The 19,548-nt window shown below is 35.5% G+C and overlaps 1 protein-coding gene and 1 long non-coding RNA gene across 19 annotated transcripts in view; one reads left to right on the top strand and one right to left on the bottom strand.

Annotated features, from left to right (window-relative positions):
- The window catches only part of PCLO (piccolo presynaptic cytomatrix protein), a 327,932-nt gene that overhangs the window by 282,195 nt on the left and 26,189 nt on the right, over positions 1 to 19,548 (top strand). The window contains 1 exon segment of the mRNA XM_032107596.1: positions 799 to 866. Coding sequence (XP_031963487.1) covers positions 799 to 866 — 68 coding nt within the window.
- Positions 1 to 19,548, bottom strand: part of LOC116443423 — a 43,512-nt gene that overhangs the window by 16,564 nt on the left and 7,400 nt on the right. For 4 of the 18 annotated variants that reach the window (XR_004239891.1, XR_004239893.1, XR_004239894.1 and 1 more), the window contains exons 2-7: positions 16,462 to 16,597; positions 14,668 to 14,776; positions 12,395 to 12,431; positions 9,328 to 9,417; positions 2,203 to 8,241; positions 486 to 676 (exon numbers count right to left, since the gene is read on the bottom strand). This is a non-coding gene — a long non-coding RNA (uncharacterized LOC116443423). The other 14 variants (XR_004239881.1, XR_004239889.1, XR_004239885.1 and 11 more) reach the window with 14 other exon arrangements.

Genomic DNA, 19,548 nt, shown 5'->3' with positions numbered 1-19,548 from the left:
GATTTTATACTAATTTTTTAGTTCCCTATGAATTTAAACAACTTCAGACATGAAGCTGGCTCACAAATAGCAAAGAACAGTCATGACCCTTTAAGCCCCAAGGAATCACATGCAACTGAAGATAATGCCTTATAGTCTCAATCACAGCATTCAGAGTCCTAAGGGAAAAAGAAAACTAGAAGCACAAATGTTTGAGAATGACTGTAATCATGTCTTAGAGCTTGCAACAAGTATGTTTAAGAATAGCTTATAACAAGTATGTTTAAGAATAGCTTATATTTTACCTAACTTTCATTGTCTAAAAATAGACATCAAGATTCTGATGCAGGTTCTTTCTACATAAAATGCAGGAAAATAGGGAAATCCAGAGCATGGTTTATTTCACTCACTTTAAGATTAATTTAAGTCTTCAGAATTGTTTCTTATGCTAAATCAAAACTGTAAAGTAAAGCAATCATTTAAGAAGAACCACAAATATGTCTTACCTTTGAAGTAATGGTGTTGTAGACCAAATATCAATTTTTGTGACTGGTTATTTTATATTTGACTGTTGACTGTAAGAAGATAAAATGAGAAGATATGTAGCCCCAGACTGTTGTGGGGCAGGGAGCAGACAGAACCTGATGGACCCAATCTGTAAGAATGTACAGGCTTAGCAAGATGTGATTGCAGCTGCCTTCAAAAGACAAAAAGATAATATTCTTAAAAGAACCAAGCCTTGTTGGCTTAAGTGTATCATTGTTTTAGCTCCCATCTCTATATGCTTTTATTGATGACAACCACCATATCTTTTAACAGAGGGAAGATGAGCCAGAATGGACAAGAACCAGTAAAGCAGTCGGGAGTGGGAGTAACCGATTCAGAAGGTAAAAAGAAATACAAACAGCTCTACAGTGGTACCCCATGTTTGTAGGAAGGATATGCCTACTTCATTTGCTATGAAAAATTAGTCTATGCTTTCCTTGTATTGTAGAATAAAATCCTGACCTTAATTTTCTCTGGGGCCCTTTACACAGAACACCAATGTAATGAGTCTTCAGTTCAAATGAGAATGGTGTCTTACCTGTTTATTTAAAGTAATTAAATAGTTAGATAACAATGAATAATATATAATAGTATCTGTCTTCTGGTGTTCATTGCTTTTCAAATAAAAAATACAAAGTATGGAGCTGACTCAATACTATTGGATTCAAAGGAAATATCTAATGCCTACCAGGCTTTATTTTTATAACATTTTAGAATATTTACTTCATAAAGCAATTATTAATGTTAGTGTTTACATAAAACATTAATTTTAAATAAAAATATTAGCTGAGCAGGCTTGGCTGCTGCACTTAATGCAGATGCACGATAATGAAGCCTTTATTGGATTGGGAAATCCTGAGAGATTATTTTTGGTCTTAATGTGGTGCTGACAAAGAAGGAGATATTGTAATATTGGAGCTGGAAAGTGCCTGAGAATGACTTTCAAAATTTCGTAGGGAATGTGGTTATCTTTTTTGTGTGTAATGATGGATTTCATTACATGAAAATGAAGAGTGTTTTGTACTGAAGGACACATTATAAAAATTCCATTTCCCTTTACATATAAGGCATGTTCTTTCAAGTGAATGTTTATGTTGACCTCAAATATAAAACTTAATTATCATGAACTTCATTTTATTAAAATAAGACCTTTATCATTTAGATTGATTTTAATGCAGCTTTGAGATATTTGTTAATTTATACATTGAAATTTATACATATAATTGATAAATTGATCTTAAATAAGTTTAAAAAAATCAACATTTTTCAGGTTTCTAGAATCTCTATACATGGGGAAATAATTTCTGTTTCCATATTTGAGGTAAAAGCAGTCTGACATTCCACAGAGTTGAAGAAATCAAATTAGAATTTACAGGTAGATCTGTAAAGCTCTCTTTTCCAAAGCAAGAATCCTTACCTGTGTATATGCATTTTACTAAATATTTCCATATATAGTATTCATCATACAAAAATACTTGGTAAGCTGCTTTATCAAATATAAAATATTTTGATAATCTGCTTATCAATCTTCAATTTCTCAGTATTATATTTAAGCATTTGAAAAAAATATCTGTTTTTTTAAAAGAGAAATGGTGGGATGAAAATAAGAAGTTGGGAATTTTAATTTTTTTTTGGTCCTGATGAGTTTTATCCAGAATTATAATTCTAAAAAAATACCTTTTCATAATTTTGTTCATCATAAGTTGCCCCTTAGGTTCTGTCTTGGATCTTAAATTTCAGAGCCTAAAAATACAAAATATTTTCATTTCTTATTTGCATTATTAAATAACCCCAAAACCCAAACAAACCTAAACAAAAAAAAACAAACAATACCCAAAACACCTTTTGAAACATTCTGAAAGATGTGTATACAACATTTGGTCACTGAAATTACCTTTCCAAAATAATGTTTCTTCTTGTCTTCAAATCTTGCAAATAACTCAAGAGCTGCAATTCCCTAATTTTCACTTATGATGCAATTCACCTCTGCTACCTTGAGAACTCTAAGTGTTACAACTCCTAGTCTGATAAAATGAGTGGTTCTTGTTGAGTTTTTTTTTTGCCATTGAGAAAAGCTGGTGCAGCCAGCCTGGATTTTAGTGTCTGATTTGTAGCTGACTTAGAGGGGAAAGGTCAAAGGATAAATTAAACTAAAAGCTGGAAAACAATTCAAAAGCATTTCAGTTTCAGCATGTAAATATATTTTGGGGAAGTAGTTCAGAATTTAGAGGAACTCAAGATTAACTGAGAATTACTTCAGTATTACAGATTTATTGCGGTATTGTCTTTATAGATGAATAAAAATGAATGAAAATCTTAAAACCATATCTTTTCTGTAGTTCGCTTATCTGTGTTGTGGACCAGATATGCTCTGCAATTAAGTGGAAGTAAATATTCCTTCCCATTTTTCATTAAATGTAGAGAGCTCCCATAGCTGACATTTCTATTCTTATTTGCAAATAATAACTTACTGTTACATTTAAAACCTTTTAATACTGGTACTCTTTTTTTACATTTTCAAATATTCTTGGGGCATAACTTCTGTAAAAAGTACCCAGTGGGTTAGTCTCTTTAAAATGGTGCAGAATCAATTTAGTTGCTTGAACATGCAGATCTGCTGCTACGTGAAATGTTTTAGTCACCCAAGTCATTCACGCAGGCCTGACAAATATGGCAGGGGACTTAGAGGATCTTTAAGACCAGTAGCTGACCAAAGCAAGGTAGGATCTCAAATGTCGATGAAAACTGGTTTCTAGGCGTCTGAACCAAAACTGTAGCAAGAGGGTTTGAGTTCAGCTCACGAGAGTATGACATCAAAATTTAGGCATTTACATAAGAGGAATCATCAGGAAAAAAATGCTCCTTTTGTAATTGTTGGCCCACTTGTGTTAATGTTTTTTGGGAATAGTTTTTATGCTATTAACCTGTATTAGTACAACTACAAGTAAATCCTGGAAAACAGTACTATTTACTTTGCTGACAAAACCAAATGGTCAATATAAACAACTGTGATTATGGCTATGATAATCTTTGTTTCTCTGAATATATCATCTTGTCATATTCTGTATTTTTTTCCTACTCAATAATATAAAAAAAAGTCAGAGTTTTGTTCTTGGACACCGTATTAGGTATTTTTATGATATGCATTGTTGCATGCTATCTTACTCTGGGCATTCTGCCCTGGGCAGATGAAATACTTCATCTTCTTAAGCTTCAGCAAATCTTATTATACATATTGTGGTCTTCATTTCATTAAGTTATGCAAGCCAATTTCTGTATTTGTTTCAGAAAGTGCAATATACCTTGTACAAAGATTTCTTATTACATGGTTGGAGTGTTATAGACATTACAAAAAGCCCAATTGCACCTATGTAAGGATTGAAACTAACAATTAAAAGCACGTGATTAATATCTTGATTCAATTGTAGATCATGATTGGTCTATCTGTCCTATGAAGTTGCTCAGCCAGGAGGTTCCAGATGGTATTTTCCACCTACCAACCATTCATCCATTTAAAAAATATATGGGAAAAATGATTTTCATACATTTTAAAAGTGCGACTTTACTGGGTAATCCCAAGAGGCCATTATTTCTAGTAGAAGAGAGATATATAGATACAAATAGCATACAAATTGTTGTTGAAATGTTGGATCGTCCCCTTTTGAAGACTCTATATGCATGCAAAATATCATTCTTCAATCATTATAAGCACTGAGGTTCATCTCAAACAAAGACTCTTTTAGGAATTTTTCAGGGGAGTTTTGAGGGAATGAGTACTCACCGTGCTTCTGTCATCTTCTGTGGCTGGCCTTATTGTTGTGAGAATTTTCGGTCAGAAAATTCTAATCTTTCTATAGGAAGAGTGTAGTACCTCACCCACATCTTCCAAGAGAGTGGGGCTTTTTACCTCTTTTTTTTTTTTCTTTTAAATGCCTTCCAGTCCATGAATATGTATGTCCTGAATACCAAAAACTTCTCTTCACTGTTCTGCCTTTGTGATCTTTCCAGTGGTCCTTTGAGCCTCATCCTTTGACCATAATAAAACCAAGTTCTCTATGTAAGAAACTGTCTGCCTCTACAGATGACTGAACCTGAACAGAAATTTTCAGAGTGTTCTAGTAAAGCCCCAGTAGGTATATTTTCATAGGCCAACAGAAGGAATATATTTGTACTATTTCAAACTCTAACAGTGCACACGTACTTACTGAACTTTTACAAGATGATACAGTAGAGATATGCACTTATTTAGTATAACCTTTAGTGAAGTCTTTCAGGATTTCCTTTTTTTTTTCTTTTTTTCTCATCCTATTAGTTGCCTAAATTACAGATTAAAGAAAAAAAAACCCAAAAAGCAAACAGAATGACAACAAGCCCCAAACATGCTCTGTGATCATATTTTAACAGACAAATTTTACAGTACTGGGGGGTTTATTTAACCTATTCAGTGTAATCTGAGATAAAAAACACCCTTTTTTTCTTAATTTTTGAGCTTTGTGGTTCATCATTCAAACTAAGAAATTCAGTTTTAAAAGTTTAATTTCTTATCTCCATATTTCAATAATTAAGGCAGTCTAATCTTTATTTTTGAGAAAAATATTCAAAATACCACAGAAACCTTAAAACATTCTAGGGAGTCATTCTAATAACATTTTGGAAAGTTGCATGACCTCTGTAAGAGAGTGACTGGGAATCATTTGACTTGTAAGTGTTCCTTTAAAGCTTTCTGAACAGTCCTGGTGAAATTTTCATCCGTCCTCTCTGCACAGAATAGACCCTGGAGCAAATTGTCCTGCAACTGTATCTCACTGTCTCTTGAAGAGGAGTACCCAGGAGCAATAAGTGGATTAGCTCTCTTGAGTCAAATAAGTCATGAAACAGACAGAACAGGCACAGCTAAGTAATGCCACATTCTTCAAAGAAATTAAAACTCAAAAAAAGAATTCATTCTCCTTTTACTTGCTCTTTAACTAGGCTAGAGTAACACTCTTTAAACCACAGGACTCACTGTAGTATGATTGAGAACAGACTAAGGGCTTGCTGAATCTCACACCTTAAAAAATTAGCAATTTGATTTCTTTTAAATCCAAAGGTTGAAAAATCACAAGTATAATATTAGTCCTTATGAGGATGTTCAGTGAAAAATGTCCTAATATTAGACCTTTGACCAGAAAGTTATAAGAGGAGGAAAAAGAAAGATGAAGAAATGTATTGACAGATAATTATGATACAGTTACTGAGATTTGAAAATACTTTTGCATATGCACAAATCTATACTTTGATGTCTGGGTTTTCCAGGCTGAAAATAGGAGGTTTACTGCAGATGAGAAACTTTTTTGCATTAGAACAATCAGAGAGACAGAACACCTCTCCTATGGAGACAGACTAAGAGAGTTGGGGCTGTCCAGCCTGGAGCAAAGAAAACTCTGGGGAGACCTTGTTGTGGCCTTGCAATAGATAAAGGGGACTTATAAAAAAGACTAAAACTTTTTACCAGGGCCTACAGTGACAATGGTTTTAAACTGAGAGTAGATTTAGATTGAATATAAGAAAGAATGCTTTACAGTGAGGGTGATGAGGCACTGGATCAGCTTTCCCAGAGAAGTGACGGATGCCCTAACCCTGGTTTTAGGGTTCAAGGACAGGTTGGATGGGGGTTTGAGCAACCTGGTGTAGTGGAAGATGTCCCTGCCATGGGGTGGGCTTGGAAGTAGATGATCTTTAAAGATCCCTTCCAACCCAAACCATTCTATGACTCTTTGATATGAAAGAGTTGACTATGATTTTTGAAGGGTTCAACACACAAACTGCAACTATGCCTGCTCAGTGTGAGTGGTGTTCTGGGAACTGCTGCCCATTCAGGTGTTTGACACTTACAGAAATAAAAACATTTCCCTCCTTCAGCAGTGATTTCTTCTGTACCTTTGATTAGGAGCATCAGGCACCCACATTTCTCACACTTCATCCAGTGTTTTGAACAGATAAGTCAGTAACTCTGTGCCAGGAAAATTCCACTTCCTTTTTAGTTTCTTGCCTTTGGATTGTTTCAACTACTGAAGCAACATCAGAATGTCACATGTATAGTACTGGGTAGCAGGAATCTGAGAACTGTTATTTCCAAGATAAATTGAGAGTATCTTTACATAGCATACAACTGCTCATTCCTATATTTATGTCAGGAAGTGACTGAATAGACAGAGGAACTGTGCCTTTACATGCTGAAGGTTACAGCAAGAGTAATCTTCAATTTACCTACAAATCATAAACTAGCACGTATTTGTTTTTCTTAAATTTAGTTAAACTGAACTGGACTGAAAATTTTTATCTTCTGTAATATGATTCCTGACTCCTAGCAGTATAACTAACAGTATACCTAACAGTATATAGATCAGCAATAAATGACCAAGTCAGAAGCAGTCACTTTCACCACAGCAGAGAATAGTTCCATGTTTCTGGACCAAGGCTTGATCCAATTCTTTTTAAGGCCTTTTGAGACTGGTATCTCAAAACCACAGGAAGCATCACCTATTTAGGTCAAATACTATCTTTGACATTTTCTGCCTTCCCAACAACTCAAATAATTCAGGATTATTGCACATTTAATCCTAACATCTACTAAAATGTATGAGAACCTGGAAAAAGTCTGGACTTGCAAGTATTTTTCTTGAATCAACAAAGTCTTGTATTGACCAAGTATGAGACTGTTAACTTGATTGTAATGGATATTGATCCATGGATTGAAAGGGAAATACAAACAATCTGAAATGTTGCCAACAGTGACTTGAACAGTGGTTGAATTGCATTTTTTGATTTTGGGTTCATGTCATGTACATAGCAAAAGTAATTGCTGTACCTTCTCATTGTCTTTCCTCAAGAGCAATATAAACCTGTTAATCTCTTTTTTTAAATCCATTTTTAGTGGCTGTAATATCTGCTTTTATAGTCCTATTGCTCTTCTGATTTACATGTAGAAGAGGTCTTTTTGTGAAATAAAATATTACTCATTAAAATGTGATCCTTTCCCAGGAAGATATCTAATTGAAAGAAGAAGAATTGCCAAACTTCTCTACTATCTCTATAAATAAAAAGGCTAAAATTCAACCTGACTTTGTTTAAACTGTCTTTAATATAAAATCACAACCTTGATTTCTGCCATTGCCTTCTACCAAGGGTCTGACATCTACTACTTGACAGCATAATTTTAATCAATGCCAACAAAATTTAAAGCAGAAAATACCAGCAAGGGTAATTTCTCACATGAGCAGCTGCTACATTACAGAGGAAAAAAAGGACATAAGGAAATAAGAACACAAGTACTGAAAGCACTTGCAGATAGCCTGTCATATGTTGATTTTAAGAATTGAAAAGACCAGATATACTCTTCTGTCACAGAGGATCCCTAACAATAAATCAGGCCTTTGGACTGACAGTAGTCCTTATCCTCCCTCTTTTTAAAAAAGAAGTCTATATTTTATACATGCTCCCTTAAGCTAGGAATAGCCTTGCTACTAATGCCTAAAACCCACACTGAAAAAAGTGAGTCAAGATAAACAACAGCAGCCTCATAAACATAAGCATTATCAGCTTCCTCTCTAAAGCCTGTTTTAGCTATCCTCAATTGGTCCCACATTCTAATTTCCCACCTGGCTTTCCAGTAATAATTGGAGCAATTAGTTCTGCCTTCCTGAGGTATTTGCCAATATAATCCAGCTGGTCTTCCTAAAAAGAAGCAAGAAGAATTTAAATAAAAATAAAGATTGCGGCCAGAGATAAAAAATAGAGGGATAAAAAGGACAAGTTCTGTGTTCTTGTATCCACATCACAAACAACATTGATTTACAGTGTTACAAATCAGCCTATTCCTGAATTGTCACTATAAAGTGTCATCAAGAGAGAAGTAAATAATCCAGGGAGACTGTGATTAAGTAGTAGCTAGCCTACAGTTGCTGCAGTTCTGAGTTCTGTATGAACTTTGACTAAAAGGGTATTAGCTCTTAAATTATGTCTCAAGATAATTCTAAAAAAAACCTGATTTTTTTCCAGTTTTATTTCTAAACATTCTGCTTGTCCCATGGGATCTGTTGAAATTTTAAAAAAATTACTAAGATGACAAAACAAGGAAAAAGCTAAAAAGCATAAATATTTCTTCTGAAAACCAAAATATCACCCCTTTGAAGTGGTACTTCAGTAGTCACCTGGAAAGCTAATTTGTTTGCCAAATATTAATCACTTTTATTGGCCTAGCTCTTAAATATATTTCCATTAATGTAAAGTTTCTTGGAACTTTCAGAAAGTTTCTTCTAGTAACTTCGTGGAGTTGCAATGAGCTCAGGGTGTTTGGGCTGGGAATCAGCATGCTGATAACTCCATCAAAAATCTGACAAAGATACGTGGTTTCATTTCAAGGGAAGAAAAAAAAAAGGGAGAACTCTGTACCTTTTAATAAGATGTGGTTATGATGGAAATCTGATTTAATACTACCTGACACATTTAGTATAAATACCAGTTAATAATGAAGACTGTCAACACTGGAAAGGAAAAAGAGGGATCCCCTCACCAAAATGGAGTGAAGGTGAAGGTGTTGGAATGTGATTAACTGAACCTGACCCTTCTCTCGTGTAAGTCTGAAGAAGGGCTGCTTCACCTAGTGCATTATTTAAAACCACCTTGAAACAGAGTCATTTTTCATGATGAATGTTCATTTAGGATCAGTAAAAGTCAGGTTGAGGCATTGATATGATAGAACGTGAATTGCTAAGTCCTAAATTATTTCCCTTCTGTCAAGAAAAAGAAATCAGGACTTACCAAGTAGGGCTTTTAGATGTCAGCTTCCTGGAAAATTCAGGTGATCTCTTCCATTTAGCAGTACGATTAGGACCTGGAATTGTGTCCATACTCCAAGGAAAAAAAGTAAGTAAAATAGATGTGTTTTACAGTCAATAATGTTCAGTACTCAGATACATATAGGCTATTCTGTAGCAGGAATGGTGTTAAGGGGGCTTCAAGAGGTCATCCCAATGATTCAAGGCACAATATTTTTCCTAAAAGGCTTTTGTTAACTTGCACCAAAAAGTCCTTAGTGGTGATAGAGACTTTACAGCTTCATTACTCTGTTCTACTGCTTGATTATCCTTAACAGTAACATTAAGAATATGTTCTAGCTATGTTCTAGCCCAGTTGTTTACTGAAATTAATACTCAAGGACAGAAATAAGAATCCAAATCCAAGAGCTTTCATTCACAAATATAGCATATTTTATCAAGCACTTCCTGAAAATAGATTATTCTAAGCTTGCCTACAAATGATAACACAGTGGTTTCTACAGAAGAGTTCTGTATTAGAACTTCACTTTTGCTGTATTTATTTGAAATGTTAAAAAGAAACAAAACTCAAGATTGTCATAACCTGTGTCTATACTAAACAATCCTTTGTAGCTCCTTAATGTCTTAAGATTCTTAAATATTTTTTAGGACAATTTATAACTTACTTAGAAATTAAACTATTATGCTGGGGATTCAGAAAAGAATTTTTTTTATTTACTCTCACATGTTCTTGAACACAGCCCCTTTTTTTGGACTGATATTCAGACTGTTACTTTGGAATACTGATTAAATACAGATAAATCTAGAGCATTTCCAGGTGGGATCACATGGCAAGCTAAAATTAAACTTCAGCTGATCTTTATTTTAGCATGTGAGAGTCCTCAAAATTATTGGACTGTAAATTGTGTTCCAAGAGGGAAGGCTTTAAAAATCAGTTCATTAGAATGAATATAAATTTTTCCTATGATGCCAATGCCTAGATATGTCCAAGTCTTGTGGTAGAGAGTTTATTTTCATATCTATAACTATAAACTTGTGCTTTGTCCCCACTTTATTTTCAGATTATGTGCTTTCCGTAATGTTCATTATTACATCCTATGACAGTAGTCTTGCAGGCTTGGAGCTCTAATTAAATGTGTTACCCACTGCAGCAGTACGCGAATAATGGTTTGTCTGTTAAGGAAAAGCTTCAGTGTGTGTATTTCTCATAAAGAATTCCTAATAGTTTTTCCTGTAAAGGCATTTGTAATTACTTTAGGCTAATATACATTGGTCTTCCCTTTTGTGCATTATTTATTCTGACATTACTAGGCTGTGATTGGGAGGGAATCAAATGGAGAGAAGACTAGACAAATCTAGTTGCTCAAAGTAACGTACTGTGTGTGTAGATGTTGATGCAAAAGTTTGTTTATCCTTATCTGCAAAGGGATTCAGAGTCTTCAAACAGAAGTGTATTCTGCTGTTTTAAATACTCTATTTTTATACCTCAATCCAGTTGCTGTTTCAGAAAGTTATGGATATCCCACAGATTCTTGATCACATCTGCCATTCCAGATCAGATACTTCAATTTCACTAACAAATCGTAAATGAACCCAGATCCACATGTAAATAGGCATAAACCTGATTCTTCTTACAGCCAAGGCTGTATTCAAGCTTTCCTTCACTGTCAGCTACCTGGAGTGCCAGTCCTTTTCCACTATCTGTTAAGAGCCAAAAGACTATAATGAAAATTTAAAGCATTTATTTTAGCTTCTTTATCTAATGTTTAAGTGGATGATATCAAATGAGATTAGTGCTTACAAAATGGTCCCGGGTTTACATGTGTGTTAATGCCATTCATTGCAGAAGTCTTTGTTTTCTGAAACACCCTTTGGTATGCTTTCTTTCTGTCATACCTTCTTTTTTAATATTTCTTTAGATTTTTTTTTTTTTTGTCTGCCACATTGGTTTTGCCTTGGAAAATGCACAAATGTTTTGGAGATCAGCCTGGTCAAACATCTGATACATTCACCTGCCTTCATGTTTCACACTGCTGTAGTACCTAGAAGTCCACATTCTTTTCAGAAGCCTGGTAACATAATGCCTACGATAATTAATCAGTTTGGGTGATTTGCTAGCCCCATACATATCTTGCATCAATGCCTGCTGAGTATGCTATAGATTCTTGCTGTTTCCTCCTGCTGCTCATCCAATAGCTATAGCATTATTCACCAGCCTCCTGATTGCCTTGGCTGTGCCTGGCTGAGTGTTTAGCTTTTTAGAAACACATTCATATTCATGGAACACTGTTATATTCCTGAAGGAATTGGATTCTCACTGATCTGAATGCAATTATTTGCCTTTTCTATAAGCTAAGGCCTTCTGAGTAGTCTGATTGTCTGAAGAGTTCCTCCTTTCTTGGTAGGTAAAGGAGAGAAAAGGGAATCTTTCCATGCTGTCTCTGGACATGTGAGAGATTAACAAAAAAGACACCTTATCTCATTGTTTATATGTTGGTTTTAAGACTATTTTGGGTTTTTGTTTCTATTTTAAAGCAGTATGCAAGTCTCTGACTTTAGAGAGGCACGTTTTCCGCACTATTTTTATGTTTGAAAAAGTGGAGCCTACTCAATATCTACGCTGAGTATCTTCCTTCTTATTCAGCACATCTTTTTCAAACACATCTACAAAGCAAAGTTATCCAAATTCTTGCAAAATTGTAATACAGATTGTCATGATTCAGAAACTATCAGTGTAACAATAGGTTTTTAAAGCCTATGATAAATTTGTACATGAAAGCTACCATTTCCAAAGAAAGGAATCTGAGCAGTCTTAGAAAAAGAATAGAAGAAAATTAACGTGAGATTTTTTTTCCTGTTGGTGAACATTCTGGGCACAAAAAGAGCTTTCACAGCAAAAGGTAAATAGAATTTGGGAAGCAGATCCTAAGAGATTCTCTTCAAGTCTCCTAGAAACCACACATTACCTAGGTGTTACACTGATTAAAGGAGCTACTCCAGATATACAAAATTATAGAAAGAAAATGATATATTGAAAACACTCAGCTTACCTTCAGAAAATGATGTTTGGGGATACTTGGAAAAATCCTGCAGCATGGGAAACAGATTTTTACAATTTTCAGCAGTGGAGACAATGCCAAAATATACTCTTTTCTAACAGAAACCAGAAAGGCAGAATGAGTGAGGCAAAGCCAGTTTTCCTAACATTTCTCATTCTCCAGACAAAAGTTATTGTACACTGCTTTCTTTCCCAGACTCTTGAAACTGTCTTGTTGAATCTACCTTCTTGTATGCAAGTACAGTTCTATCAAGGAAGAAAGGTAGAGAGGCCATAACTTCCCCATAAATATTTCATTATTTTGGATACATGCCTTCTTACATTATAGGGGAAAAACCACTCTGAAATCACATCTACATCCAACTATAATATGACTAATAAGTTCCCTCTTTATTGGCAGAATCTACTGCCCTCAGGTTAGTTGTTCTGAATCAAATTCCAAAATTAAATATTTCAGTTTTCTTGTTGAACAAAGCTGAGTAATTTGTTTCAAGTACAATTTTCTGCCACTGACTAAAGATTCTAAATTGAAGACAGCTTGAAAATGGATATAACAGTAAGTGATGCAAATCCTGAGAGAAAGGACACACACAAACAACAAATACATTATTTTTTCCCTGCCCCTCTCTGGGATCAAATGAATTTGTGGATACATATTTAAAGCATTGACCAAAAGTAATAATTATTCCAATTTCTGCTATAATTATGAGCAGAAATTTCTTTCTTAGGGATACTATGTCTGTTATGATCATAGATCAAAGTGAAAAAAGAAATCAGATCTTTTTGGATGCATTTTGTGAATTTATCTGCATGATTATTTTTATGTTAATAATTCCAATTACACAGTAGCAGATTTTTTCATAAAAAAGGTCCAAAAAATTTATCTGAGCAGATCTCCTAAAGAAATTAAAAGTTTTGATGAAGTTTTAACTGTTTATTTAAAAAAAATCCCAGCAAAAATTAGGAAGGGATGCATAAAATTGACATCTTCCTTAATTTCCTAATGAATCATTTGAATGAATAACCTGATCTTTATAATGCAGTCACTTGTAATGACAAAATGAGATTTCCAATATTTTCTCAACTGACTGAAGTGCTTTAAGTCTTGTGTAAATACTTGTTTTATGGTACCAAGTTACCTTTGATAGTTAGCAGAGGAACTTAGAGGTTTCTGCATCATTTTGAAATTGGCACAAGTGGAAAAGACAGTGCTTCTATCTGGAAATTTTAGATAATTCACACTGTGCATTCTGTCCTTCCGTCTGTTCTGATGGTCTTTAAATATCTCTGGTGAAGGAGACTCCACACTCTCTCTGGGCAATCTGTTCCACTACTTGGTCACTGACAAAATAAAAAAGTTCTTCCTCGTATTCAGGTGGAACTTGTTGTGAATGAGTTTCTGCCCATTGCCCTTGTCCTGTTGCTTGGCACCACTGAACAGAGCTCAGCCCATCCTCTTGTCACCATCCCTTCAGATACCGATAGACATTGGCGAGGTCTCCTCTCAGTCATCTCTTCTCAAAGCTGGATAGGCCAAATTCTCTCAGCTTTTCCTCATAAGAGGAAATCATTTTTATAGCCCATTGATGGACCTGCTCCAGGAGCTCCATGTCTCTCTTGTACTGAGGAGCCCAGAACTGGACACAGCACAGCATATATGGCCTCACTAGGGCTGAATAGAGAGCAGGATCACCTTCCTTAACCTACTGGCAATGCTCTTCTGTTGGCCTACTTGGCACAAGGGCACATGGAAAGTACATGGAGAGCTTGTTTTCCACCAGGACAACCAGGTCCTTCTCTGCAGTGCTGCTTTCCAGCAGGTCTAACCTGTGCTCCTCCTCAGGGGCAGGACCCTGTATTTGCCTTTGTTGAATTGCAGAAGGTTCTTCTCTGCTCAACTCTCCAGCCTGTTGGGGTCCTTCTGAAGGGCTGCACAGTCCTCTGGGGTATGAGCCGCTTGTCTCAGCCTTGTGTCATCAGCAAACTTGCTGGGAGGCGTCTACCCCTCCATACAAGTCACTGATGAATAAGTTGAATAAGATTGGACCCAGTATCAAAACCCTTGTGGGATATCACTTGTTTCAGGTCTTCAACCAGACTCTGTGCCACTGATCAAAACCCTCTGAGCTCTGCTGTTCAGATGGTTCTCACTGTTCACTTGTCTAGCCTTCACTTACTGACTTTGTCTACGAGGATATCATGGGAGATAGCATCAAAAGCCTGCCTGAACTCCAGTTAAACAACATTCCACTGATCTCCCCTCACCTATCCAGGCAGGTTTTGGAATTCCAGTGATGCTTGTGACAGGAGAGACTGCCTTCATTGAGTTAAAGGGAGTTTTGCCATAGGAATTCAGTATTGCCCCATTTGAGTTCTGCAATAAATTTTGAAATAAATTAATATATTCCATTGTATTGCACAGGAAACACTGCTTCACTACTATATGAGTTACAGAATATTTATACATGGTCATGACACACGTAGATGACATACACAGACAAATACATGTAGTGGGCTGGATGAATAATGTTTAACAGTTTAGATCAGGCTGTACTTCATTAAAGTCACTGAAATTTTGGCAGCCTAATATTGGCATGAGAGAAGAGGGATCACACAATAAGAAATTTTCAAGTACTATGAAAAATACAGGAGTGGTGCTGGAGAGTGCAGAAAAATTACATTTGAACCGGTTAGATGACTGAGCAACTAAAGTTCTGCAAATGATTCCTGAAGGTGGGAAATCTGTCCTCTCAGCAAACCTGAGCTAAGACTCGACAGCTTTTACTCTATTATTTAGACAAGCAACATTTTTGTCCTACTCTATAAGTGATCTTTAACTCCCCAGGTTATCACAGGATTGATTCACTGTGTTTACTTTAAATAAGCAGAACTATATTTCAGAAAATTGCTTATATAAATGTAAGGAATCCTTCATAACACAAACTTGTTGGAATTCAGATCACCTGTCTTGTATTCAGAGAAATATCCAAACTATGTAAATATTTTTGCTCCCCTAGTTGGTTTCTGTACTGATGCTAGTGGCATTTTTTGCATCTTTTTTTCTTTTTTTATTGCAGTTGAATTGTGAAAGTGAAGGTAGGATCTATGAACTATTTCAAATGGAAAATTTGTATAATATTACATGCTAGGATCAAAAGTGGTATCAGCAATTTGAAATTAACTTACATCACTCTAACTTCATAAACTTAAATTTGAGCCCAAGTATTTGGAGCTGATTGATTCAACAAGGAAATACTTTGTGCTGAGACAAGGTAGAGTGCTAGGATTAAGTCTACTTCAAAGATATATATGCTTATATTTGGACAAATGAACATATATGTGTACACATGTGTTAGGATCTGATTATCCAAAGATGCTTCTGCACAAATTAAGGTGCAAATGAAACCATATGCCAAAGTCAATAGTCCAAATTTTATTTAAGAGTAGATGTGTGGTAGGGAGGGCAGGGACAGAAGAAAGAGAGAGACATTAAGTAGAAATATAGTCACCACCACATGGGTCGCTGTGGCATCCTTCCTGTGCTTCTTCCTCTGGTCTTCTTGCTGGTGGGAGATCCTGGAGTGTTCTTCTGGATGTACCACTTTTATACCATCTAAGTCCCAGGTATCCACAGAACCTAGATGCTGTTCCCATAACTTGGTCTGGCATAAGGACTTACTTCGATTCTCACAGTTTGCTGGGGTGAGAAATTTTGTCCGGGTAGGTTACCCAGATCTGCCTCAACCTGGCGTCTTCTTACTGTTGCCTTCTGGGCTTATCACAAGTTCCCCCATCACAGTGGGGTTTTGTCCAGTCTAGGACTGGAATTAATGCCTTCCTGTTTGCCATCTGTGCCTGTTGTGGTGCCTTCTCTTAACAGCAACTTCCTTCTCTGACAGTGTCTTGAGATATTTCACTGCATTCTTTAAGTCCTGACAACGTGTGTGCATGTATATATAGATATTTGTGCACATATATAAATTATTGAATCTCACACATAGATATATATACATGTAGATGTACACATATATATTATGACTTAATAGTTTTTTGACATACCTGTTTGGAAATAAAAAACAAACTTATGTTCTGAATGAAATGCTTCATCTGTGTCTATGGGGTTCTTCATTATTCAAAATACCGCTTTTGTTTCATTAGCTTTTATAATCTGGAGAATGAACATCACTGTTTGTAACTGCAATGGATAACAAAAAAAGATAAGACCTGTGTTGCATAGTGGCTCTGATATAAAAAGGAAACAAATACTATTAATATTCAGTTTTACAATTGACTTTCACGTGTTCTACTAGTTTAATTATCTTCTTTATTATATACATTCACAATAATTTGATGATTAGTGATTTCACTGGAAATTTCTTTTGAATCTTAAATAGAGGATAAGGAGAATTACAATCTGATCTTTTAGATTTTGCAACCTGCTTAAGTAGTTTGGGCATTTCTTTGAGTAGTAGAAGTTTTATTTCAGTATCATACTCATTCTGTTTCTATATTAATTATCTAATTAAAAACTTAGAGTTTTGTCTATTATATAAAAAAATCTAATTCAATGTCTTATTACAGCTGGGACCTCTGAAATAGATAATGCAATGAGAAATTTTCTCATGGGAGTTATGGGAGGATCAGCCACTTAAAAATTTATAATCAGTGGAATGAAATAACCATTCTGAAGGCACAATTCATTTGACCTATTTTAGAGATCTATTTGCAAATAAGACAAACTACATTCTAGAAGAGCAATCCCTCATATAAAGACACAGACGCTCAGGCAGATGAATCCTAGCAGCAGGGTCTATCTCCAACAGACGTTAGGTGACAGTCACTGTAAAATGTTACTCTAAATGCATCAAGAAGTAACTTTTAAGCACATTTAACTTTATTTGACAAAAATGCTAATTTGATTTGGTCTGCAGTTCTAAAATGGCTGCTGTGCTCAACACTAACTGCAATTACCATTTGGAGTGTTAAGTTCCATAATTATCTTGAACTAACAAGAAGCACAAGATGGTGTCAATTTGGGTTTTTTTTTTGTTTTATTTGTTAGAAAAGGCTCTAATTAGGGCATGAAAAATAGAATAGGGAGAAGTTTTGGGTTAACAGTTTACTCAGATACAACATAACCATTTTGAAATCATAGATATATAACTATTATAGAGAACCGGGTTTATTTAATTAAAAATGAACACTAAAGCAGGTCAAAAATCGATCAGTTTTGTGCATCTTTAGACTGCAAATACTAATTCTATTTTAATTATATTTGTATAATTTAATATTTTCAGTTCTTCAAATTCAGTGTTTCTAACCAGATTGATGGGGCTTTTTTTGTTGTTTTTGTTTGTTTATTTGTGTGTTTTGGTTGGTTGTTTGATTGGTTGGTTTGTTGGCTTTTTAACAAGGCAAAAAGAATTTTCCAGGGTTAATGATCAATTTAGCAATAAAATAGGTTTCTATTTTGGTTCTTCTTGAGGAAAGCCCCACACTAGTCCTCTCTTTTCTCCACCTTTCAAGTATCACTGGAAAAAGTAAAAAAAAAACCAGCCAACTCAACACTGTAGAGATGATAGAGCGCCTGTAGAATTCTTCCATGGATTCATTTATTGACACAAAACTCATTAGAAAAAAGTAGGAACACTCCCAATTCACTGTATCTTGAGTTCTGTAGATCTACAGTTACTGATTGTCTCCTAGTTGGTTTTGTCTCTCAGAAGAGTTGATGTCCTGTATTTGCTGAAAGAATTTCACCCACAAAAGATGTTAGCAGATAGCAGTTTCCCCTGTTGACCTGTGACAAGCCTGGCAAGAAGCTCTGGGTGCCTAAAGAGACCAGATATGCTCCTCTCTGAGTCCTCTGTCTCTGTGGAGATAGTGGGATTATCCCTGTTCACTGTAGTTCACCAAGAAAAGAGTCATAGCAGACAGAGTTAACATCTGTTATAATCTTGAAGGAAAACTCACAACAGGAAACAGAAGTAGATCATAGTAAAATACAACACATAGAATTAGTAACTTCCTCCTCTTTTTAGTCAGTGTCCCCAGTATTTATCATCACTGACAGTTCTATATATCTAAGATTTGAACTGCGGTGTCATATAATTTTAGAATTAGGCTTTAGGACAGGCATGGAAATAAAATCAACAGTTCAGGAAACTTCACTGTCTAATTCAGTGGTTTCTTCAGGACTCAAAACTCATCAGTATTTAGACCTTTAGTTCACTTTTGGTTAATAGAGGGAAGACAAGGATGCTTCACCAGCTAGGAAGGTGGAAGATAAAGAACTATGGGAGCTCTTAGAGGAACAAAGATAAAACTGTGGAGAAGAAGGAACAAAGGTGATGTGGGAACTAGTCAGAGGACATAAAATAATTCTAATGTTCCACACCATGGACCTGTTTGGAAGCACAGACTTTTAAAGTTTGGGGAGAGGGCAGCCCATGAGGAAATTTGGCATATGTCTGTCAAAACAAGAGTAAAGAAAAGCATAAATTTCATTCTTTAGTTTTTACTAGTAAAGAGTATCAAGGGATTGAAGTATCCTTGAGCTCTGAGGTGCTCCCAAGCTGTTACATTCCTTCTTTGATTTCAGCCTAAAAGCTGGGCCAAAGAGACAGAAGTCAACCTGCTCACTTCTTAGGACTGCCAAGCTGTCTATAGATAAACTCCACATTCAGTTGAGTCCAGCTCACTTCATGAACACTCATTCCCAGTGTTAGAAACCTCTGGGGTTCACAACCAACGTTCCATTTATTTAGAGCAAACCCAGCCATACACAATCAGACAGAAAGATGTATCTGATGCATCTGGGCTCCCCAGCTCCCTCCAGCTAAAAGGAGCAATGAGGAACTGGGCTTGCATTCATGTTACAGCGCTACTGACTTCTATCTCCTGCAGCAAAACTCTGGAATGGACTGGACTTGCTTTCATGCAGAAGTGCTAACTTGTTGATAGCACCACAGATATATTTAGAGCTCTTTTCCTGAGGCAGCTTTTCTTTATTGTTGACAGTAAAAGGGATGTGCTATGAAAAGAGATTTTTGTTTTCAAACAGTTGGGGAATAATGCAAGGATCACAAAACAGATTCAATATTCTTTAGACTTCTTTAAAATGAGTAAAACTAAAAATATGCAATT

This window comes from Corvus moneduloides, chromosome 4, assembly GCF_009650955.1.
Source record: "Corvus moneduloides isolate bCorMon1 chromosome 4, bCorMon1.pri, whole genome shotgun sequence".
NCBI lineage: Eukaryota > Metazoa > Chordata > Aves > Passeriformes > Corvidae > Corvus > Corvus moneduloides.
This window is presented reverse-complemented; position numbering and strand designations above follow the sequence as displayed.